Below are 9,410 nucleotides of genomic sequence, written 5' to 3' on the forward strand. Positions count from 1 at the left end.
TTCTGTTTGTGATGAAAAAGAAACTCAATGTTGTTTGTACGATGTGTACCAGATTATGGCATTAACTTTGTGTTGTTTAGAGACTGGATCTTTATGTTGTGAGAACACTATATATATATATATATATATATATATATATATATATATATATATATATACAGATTCAATCCTCTAGCCAACAAGAGAGTGGTGGTGTTGGCAATGTGCACATTACTTATGATGTGGCCATATTAGTGGCATGATCATTGAGCTTAGATAACTCGAGCTAAAATAGCCAAAACATAGCTAACGGGCGTGTGGAGCAACCCAATGTTATTACGTGAGTGGGTTGCAGTTGCATCCTAACTTGACTTATTGGTTTACTATGGCAACTTGTTACTTTTGGGTAAAAGTTTATGATCTTGTGTTGATTGTACTTTGAGCTGGTTCTTGGTTATTAAACCATTGATATCTCAGTGACTTGGTGTGAGACCACTTTTGATCAAAGTGTACCAGGAAAGTATTTAATTAACAGTTTTAGCCTGTGATATTCGGGAATGATACTTTGTGACTAAATTAAAACTTGACTCACTCACTGAGCCTGCTGTTTTTGCTCATTCTTTATTTAATTGTGTTTGCAGGTCACTTTAGTTTTCTGTTCAAAGAATTTGGGAGCAAGTATTGGAGAGTAGAATTTTCTTTTTCAAGGTCTTTTGTTTATGAAAAGGTTGTAAGCAGTATTTGGAGTACTTTACGTGTTATAGTTGGTATTCTTGTTATCTTTTATTTGGTTTCCAATTCTAATTCAGCTAGTAATAATGCTTTGGTCCAATTTCTGGACCGGGGTGTTTCACCAAGCATCCTACATTCTCTAAATCGACTTCGAGGTTGAAACTTAAACAATATTATTCAGTCTCCCAATTAGTCGACTTTGATGGGGACCACCAATTGGTCGAGCAAATTGTCACTTTGTCCTTACAATCTGGAAAAATTCTTCTATGCAGCGATAGTACAAATGAACCAGCAATTCCAGCAGATCTGAGCGGTTGATATTTATAGGCAATCTTTTTTTAATAACAAAAAAGTTTAATAAATGTTATCCAGCAGTCTATTCTTGTTAGTATGAGTGCACGTTGGTGCACGAAATACTCTCTCTATAACCTAATTAGTTAGTCAATTAGACCACTAGTGTAATTTTTTTAATTAAATAAGTTCATTCATAGGGAAGTGTTACAAGTGGTGTGGATGATACAATCAAGGAGCCATTAATGACCCACATATAGCGTCAAACCAACATGCTTGAATAAAACTTCCTAATGGAGCTACTAAATCTCTGGTACACCATGAGACCAGAACAATGGCCACACAGACCAAGGAGACTCATAATCCGACATAGTGCCAACATCGTTAGTAAGGACATGTCGGCATACCAACTGGGTACGTAGCAGCTCTGAACTCATGAAGAATTTACATATGCTCGAGTCAACTCCATCTCCTAAGTAGTGAATACAAAACTATCATCACTCGATCATCTAGATCTACCTTTTTCTGGAAGAATAAGAAAGTGGGTTTTGTAGCTATTGATAAATAAATTCAATTTAGTCGAGTCAAGGCCAAGATTCTTGTCTTGATCTACAAATTCAATTATTTGTGTGTTTGTAATTGAATCTCACATGGATTTCTCTCTCTAGCATGAAACAAAGTCCATCCCCTCCCCTGCTTCTTCTCGATTTTAATGGGTTGCTTCAATTTGGCTGTGGATTTTCATTAGTCAATTTCGTTTTCAATTTCCATTGACTTCTTGTTTGCTTCTTCCTTTTCACCGATGTCTGAAGGAGAGGCAACGAGAGGATGGAAGGAACCCTCGAGGATGGAAGGAATGAGATGAAATTGGAGAGTACAAAAATTGCCCAAATGAGTGCGTATAGTCGTAGACCACTGTTTATGGGTTTCGACAAGTTAACGGAGGCAATGAGACCTACCAACTCATATTTCATCAAATTAACCCATCTCACTCGCTCGCGCGTGATGCTCACACGCCTAATCTGATTCTTGTCCATATGGACCGCGGTCAATAGTAGAATTCTTGCTATTTGATGATTAACTCGACTATTAAGGGTGACCTATTTAAGCGGATTTTGAGATCTTCTGTCTTCGCAATTCCAAGTAAAAGTTAATCGATCAACTTCGATTAACTTATACTTCAATTATTTCAATCGGAAAACTATACTTCAATTATTAAAGAACCTACCTAAACCTAAACGACATGTCCTTACAACAACTTTATGTAATCTTATCAATTCTCTATCAGTCTAGAGAATTAGACCCTAGAATTCTATCTATTTTCAAAAGCAACTGCCTTTGTTATCATTTTTGTTCTCTCGTGCATCACAACCCAACGTCACTTGGAAGCAATCATTTTCCCATGCTATGATTAATTATTGATGGCCATACCAACTTTTCAAAAAAAAAAAAAAATTTGATTGCCCTACCAATTAATTTTTTTTTTTGTGAAACTGCATATTTTTTAGTTTTTACACAAAGATGAGTTGCAATAATAAAAACAATCTCTAAATTATTTATGACACCTCCACGGGCACGGTGACAGTGCCAAACTGCCAGTGCCCAGTGTCCGTGCTGGTCAATAATTTTTTCCCAATCAAAATCTTTTAACACAAACAATAGGCTTAGAATATAGTTTGTAGTTTCTACCTTCTTATGCCGTAGAGATAAAATATTGTATAGAATAATTTAGGCTCCTTTTTAACTTTAAAATCCTTAGGTTATTATTTTTCCCTATTGGTTTTTGTCCTTCGGACCATTCATATATAGTTTCGTAATTCATGTTGAATTTTTATCTTCTCTTAACTTCTTGAAACTCAATTTAAAATTCAAATTGTGTTGGAATCGCTATATCTAACTCCACACTTTGAGCTTAGAACATAATTCTCAGACATTGTAGGAGACTCATTATCAATTTCGAGTTTCTAGATCAGAACTATTTTTATTACTGTTCGTAAAAAGGCTTACAAGACTAATTAAACTATACCGGCATAACAATCATATTGATTGAAGGAAGACTAATTTTGGTACAAATAAATGTGAAAAGCGTAAAAGTAAACTACAATACCACTAAAATAAGAAAACTTAAATTCTTATTAATTTGACTAAACCTAACAACTGGATTATATTGCATGACATTAATTTGACGACGGTGATCACATTAGCCAGTTGGGGTAGCTGCCAGTCAATTATGACTCGACTATTAAAGGGTTACGTAAGAGCGGACACGATTTTCGGGGTCTTCGCAAGTGCAATTATTGATCAACTTTTTTTTTTTTTTTCTTGGGACGCGAAAAAGACTTTCACTAAGGCCCAGAGGACAAAGAAACAGAGTAGACCCAAAAGAACCAAGGCCCAGCAAACATTATTGATCAACTTTACTTCAATTATTCAATGCCTACCAAAAAGTTAAAACATACCACACAAAGACAGAGTGACAGATACTTGCAATAACTTTCCCTCATCAGTCTAGACTATAATTTCTAGATCCATCCATCCTGTTGGTTCGCTGCAAAAACCACACTAATTAACCCAAACCAAACTCAATCAATTTCTATCGATTCCCCTTCTCACCATTGATCTACTGCAAAGTTCTCTCTCAACCCTCCCTCAGCAGCTCAGCTAGGTACAATATATAGTAATGTTTTCCTTTTTCATTGCTAGCTAGCTAAGTATGGGGTGTATATATAGCTAAGTATGGGGTGTATATATACACTCATTAGATGCAGTTTGTAGTTGTTCATTTCGTTTTCATTTCTAGGTGATTTGATTATATGCTCCATTAATTGCAACTTGTTTCAGCCTTTTCAGGAGATCGAACTGATCAGTTGGGGATTGATCATATATAGCACTCATGTCCGCAAATCATAGAAGTGGTAGAGATCATACAGTTATCGATATTCTCGATGGCAGCGAGAAAAGCACGAATTGCATCTTCAGAGTTCCTAACGTGCTCTGGAGACAAAATCCAAAAGCATATACACCTGATGTTGTTTCAATCGGACCTTTTCATCATTATGTAGAAAAGCGATGGAAGAAGGAAGGTCAAGGAGGCAAGAAAGGCAATGGCGAAAAATATTTCCAACTCATGGAACGAGTGAAAACTCGCTATTTGAATGAAATTCTCGCAGGTACGAAGATTAAAAATTTGGAAGAGTTGACTGCAGAAGTCATTAAGCTCTCAGATCAAAAGAATGAAGGCGAATTTGAGCAACGCGCGCGCGATTTTTATGCAGAACCACTTGATCATATTTCCTCTGAAGAGTTCATCAAGATGATGATAGTTGACGGTTGCTTCCTAATTCAACTGTTTCGGAAGTGTGACGATCCGAAACTCAGGGCCTTATATGACCCGGTGTTCAACATGGACTGTATGTTTCATTTCCTATGCCATGACATTTTGCTCCTAGAAAATCAACTACCTTGGTTTGTTATCCACATTTTGTGTGACCTTACCCATGATATATACCGTGATGAAGCTTCCCTCTCTATTCTCATCATGAAAGCGCTCAGCATACTACCATCACTGAAGCAAAGTTGCTCATCTTATAGTAAGCATCTCCGCCGAAACAATTGTTATTTTGATGCTGATTATCTGCACATACTTGATCTGATAAGAAGTTCCATAGTCATTCCATTAAGGACCATAGAAGAGAGACCGCATAAAGCAACTGAAAACTCTGAAAAAGAAGAAGCTGTGCTTGACCCAGATCTATATCAAATTAGGACTGCAACAGCTCTCTCAAACGTAGGCATTAAATTCAAAAGCGTCAAAAAGGAGAGCATAATGGACATCAGATTCAATCCTTTAAGGAAAGGGATTCTTGAGATTCCACCGCTAAACGTTGGAATGTCATCGGAAACATTATTCAGAAACCTCATCGCAATTGAGCAATGCTACCATGGTTATTCAAACGAGATAACATCTTATGCCATCTTTATGGATAACCTCATCTGCTCAAAGGAAGATATGGAATTACTTTGCAAGCAAAAAATAATTGGTAACTTGATGAGTGACGAAGATGGATGTAAGTTCTTCAACAACCTCTACAAGGACATCCCGCACAACAAGTTCTACTATGTTGAGCTGTGCAAACAAGTCAATAAATTTTACCGGGGGAAAGTCAGGCTGATAGGAGAGGATACAAGACACAAGTTGAAATATCTTTATGATCCCTGGAAAGTGTTTTATGTGATTGTTGGCTTTTTACTTCTGCAGATAGTTCCCACCATACTGCAGACCGCATTTACCATTAAGCAACAATATAATCCTAGTCCTTAGCAATGAAGTTGTGGATTTTTCATAATGTGATTTGTTGTTTGAGTGGGATGTGCTTCAATTACAATGTATTTTGATGTGCTGGTTCTAGGTATCTTAAACATCCCTAGAATTACAGAAATTAATAAGAGTTCGTTTGCATTTGTGTGATGGTCCTATGTTTTTTGATGTTTTGGTTCTAGCTACGTATCTGATGGTTGCAAGTGCAACAACCTATTACCTTTACAGAATTATATATACACGGCACCAGAGTTTGGGCTTTCCTCCACAAAGGTATCAATGAGCCACCCAGCAAAGCTTGATAAATCACTGAAATGAACAGCTAGTATGTTTTCTTTAGAGAGTGGTATTCAACATCTCTACGAGTCTTAACAGTTGTAGTTACTGGAATCTGTTTGACCTGATAAATACAGACTATAGGGTCAACATTAACACTTAAACTAGTAGTTACCACACCAAATGCTGGCAAAAACAAGGACTATGAAGTTAGATACTTGATCTTGAAACTGGTCCAAGATAATCAGCATGTAAACCAACCAAAGCCTGAAAATCCATTTCTGCTTCAAGCCACTTGGACCCGATGATAATGAAGCGAACTGTGACACCTTTCTCAATCTTAGACATCTTGTCATTCGAAAACACAAGATTCTCCCCTGGCACATAACTGTAATCTGGCATTTTCAAAGTAGAGAGATAAACATTGTTGATTGGGCCACATCTCAAGATAACTCCCTGCTTCAGCATCATGTGCACAACTTCCTCTAAGATCTCTCCAAGTGAAAAGCTTGAAGCAACTTTAAACAGCACATCCCCAGTATGTGACTTTTCCCTCTCCTATATTCTCCAGAGTTGTGAGAGCAAGAAGGTAGGTGAGATCTTTGGTTGCCTTTGTTTTGCAGCAAAATCATCCAGCAGGCGGACAATGATTTCCTTTTGGAGCATCAATCCTTTCGTGCCCAGGCTTTCAGCAGGAATCACAACATTCCAGTTTAACTCTTGTATGAGATACATCTTTCTATTTTACTACCTGTCGTGAAGCAAAGAATGAAACAGAAACCAACTGTACATTAGTTTTGATCCCCAGATACTTCTCAAACAGTGCTCTTCCCAGTCTAGTTTTATATATTTTTCATAAGGAAATCAATGTTCTCTGCGTGCTTGATCATGAACCAAAATAAGATTGTTCAAAAAGGACAAAACTGCAAGCAAAATACAGCTAAAAGGTGACTCTCTAGACAAATTAGTCTGGGATATGAATCTTCTGCTTTGAATTAAGCAACGGCTCAAGGACATATATAAGCACAAGTATCCAAACGATTGGGTGCACAAAATCATTAAAGCATAAGAAAACACATAAACAGCAAATAAACAAATGCACTGGTACACACTTGCTGAACATCAGCAAGAACTAACAGCCATCAGTACGTGTAAAAAAGCAACACCTCACAAAGTCTAATACTAACTATTCAATAAACCAAATAAATAAATAAATAAAAATCCCTCATGTGTGTTTTTAACTAATAGAAAATATAATAAACACTCTCACTAACACCAAGTGTACGCTTAACTTGGTAGATGAAAGTATAGACAAGCACAAAGTAGAAGACTTTTCAATTTATATAAGCAACAACAGAGCTTCCCTCCCCCTCTCTCTAAAACCAACCATGAAGGTGCCACCACTAGAATCAAATAGCAAACAACGCAAAATTCATTTAGAACTAAAAATTCTCAAATCAACTGAAATAAGTCTTACAAATAAAATACTCCAAGCAAAATTGAGCTCAATGCTCAAAAGTCAACTCACAAAACATGATACATATTATACACTAGAATGTGTTGTGCTTCTAGATCCATATACTGATTCTTCCCCAATTTTGGTCTAATTCATCCAGTGATCATACTGTAATATCATTTGATGAATGCTGCTCCTTTGCTTGCAACATATCAGTTCACAACGAAGCACAAGGCCTTTGTATGCTCTAATCTCTTCCTCTTTGGTACTGCTAGTCGAACAAGAAATGATTCAGTTTGTTTGCTGTCAGTACTTCAATCTCCTTCTATTAGATAAGTAGTAGTTAAATAATAGCAGTTATAATTATATTAGGTACTGGAAACTTGAAAGAATAGTAAAATTCTTGAATTTCTATTCTTCATAAGTAGGACATGGAATGCAAATTCCTCTCGTCCAATTAATTCTTAACATCTAGACAACCATTTAACTTATGTGATCTTTATATTATCACCAATTTCTAAGTCTCCATATCTCCTGGAAATCATCATTTGTTATATCTAAAATGTGTCTATGTAGTATGTAGTACGGAGCAATGACAATACCCCACAACTCCATCAGGCCTTCTAGATCCATATACTGATTCTTCCTCAATTTTGGCTCTAATTCATCCAGTCTCTTATCATACTGCATTACCATATATTTGAATGCTACTTCCTTGCTTGCAACATATCAATTCACAAGGAAGCAAAAGCCCTCTGTGTGTGTGTGTGTGCGCGCGCTCTAATCTGACCCTGAAGAGATGCATCTCTTCCTCTTTGGCACTGCTAGCCTATAGTCAAACAAGAAATGACTCAGTTTGTTTGCTATCAGTACTTCAACCTCCTTCCGTTAGATACATAGTTGTTAAATAATAGCAGTTATAATTATAGTAGGTACTGGAAAGGATGGTAAAAGTCTTCAATTTCTATTATTCATAAATCATAAGTAGGATATGGAAATCAAAATCCTTTGGTCCAATTAATCCTTAACATCCAGAAAACCATTTAACTTATGTGATCTTTATAATATCAATTTTTAAGCCCCAATATCTCCTGGAAATCATCATTTCTTATATATAACATGTGTCAATGTAGCATGGAGCAATGAAAATACACTAATCAGTAATACATAAAACTGCATCAGTCACAACTTGCTATGACTCCATTGACAAATATGTCAAAATAAACCATTATTCAAGAATTAGAGTCATTTTACGCAAAACCCCTACATATGAGTTTAACCATACTTGATAGGACCTATTTTAAACACTACAGAAGCAAAATTTCAAGAATATGAACCACTGAAACTAAAGAATACATTTTCTTGTGGTGTGGTTCAAGTTCAACCTGTCATAAACCAAAGAATAAAACAGAAACTAAATGTACATTACTTTTGACCCCCTGATTCTTTTCAAACAGTAGTTTCTAAGTCTAGTGTTACAAATCTTTTATATGGAAGTCTGTGTTCTCAGCATGCTTGATCATGACCCGAAACAATGTTGTGCTAAAAGGATAAAACTTCAAGCAACATCCAGCTAAATGGTGACAATGTCATGAGCTAACCCACTGCCTAATCTACTCATCCCGTTCTACAAGCAAAAGTTAGGCAGGAGACCAGCTCACTTTACAATGTTCCCAAAATTTTCTCTTGAATTTTTAGTTGGCATACATGGATCTGGCATACAAATCTTTCTACTTCTGTTTAAGACAAGGCTCTAAAACAAGGCTCAAGGGCATACATTACCAAAAGTATCAGAACGATTCGGTGTCCAAAAAAAAAGCATAAGAAAACACATAAAGAGCAATAAAACAAATGCACTACTACACGTTGGCCAGCAAGAACTAAAAGTGATCATTAAACACAGTAAAGCAAGACCTCACAAAATCTATCACCAACTATTTATTCAAAACAATCCCCTTAATTGCTGTTTTTACTTGTTTAATTCCCAGTTTCCCATTCCTACATAGTCTTGCAAAGTTACCATCTTTATGTCGAAGGCATGGAGTTTATTCAAAACCTTCCATTTCCAGAAACAAAATCAATCTTTGGTTACTTACACAGGCCCATTTTACCGAACCACAAAAACCCCATAACTGAAGCAGCACTAAAAGTTGAATGTGAGGCACATTGCGCTAACTCAAGTAAAAAAGAGACGAAATTTCAGAAACCCAAATCTAATTGCTGAAGTTATATGTACCCAAATGACCAAATCAAACAATCAAGTAAGAGACGAGTGCAAATATGAAGATCATGGGTACCTTTAAGAAGCTACAGCCTTGAGGAGAATGGAAGCACGATAAGTCTGCCTGAGACAGAGCG

General features: G+C 36.4%; 1 protein-coding gene and 1 pseudogene across 1 annotated transcript; one reads left to right on the top strand and one right to left on the bottom strand.

Moving 5' to 3' along the window:
- The first annotated feature begins 3,585 nt into the window (after positions 1 to 3,585).
- LOC133711867 (UPF0481 protein At3g47200-like) lies at positions 3,586 to 5,323 on the top strand. The gene is made up of 2 exons (XM_062137950.1): positions 3,586 to 3,667; positions 3,853 to 5,323. Exon 2 carries the CDS (start codon positions 3,896 to 3,898, stop codon positions 5,321 to 5,323), a length of 1,428 nt encoding a protein of 475 aa, XP_061993934.1. The 5' UTR covers positions 3,586 to 3,667; positions 3,853 to 3,895.
- A 332-nt stretch (positions 5,324 to 5,655) lies between these two features.
- On the bottom strand, positions 5,656 to 6,791 carry LOC133713199 (DNA-directed RNA polymerase V subunit 7-like; annotated as a pseudogene).
- Positions 6,792 to 9,410: the final 2,619 nt, after the last annotated feature.

This window comes from Rosa rugosa, chromosome 5 (assembly GCF_958449725.1).
Source record: "Rosa rugosa chromosome 5, drRosRugo1.1, whole genome shotgun sequence".
Taxonomy (NCBI): domain Eukaryota; kingdom Viridiplantae; phylum Streptophyta; class Magnoliopsida; order Rosales; family Rosaceae; genus Rosa; species Rosa rugosa.

Excerpts from the sequence above, each read along its gene's own strand:
- LOC133711867 (XM_062137950.1), top strand. The coding sequence starts at position 3,896 with ATGTCCGCAAATCATAGAAGTGGTAGAGATCATACAGTTATCGATATT.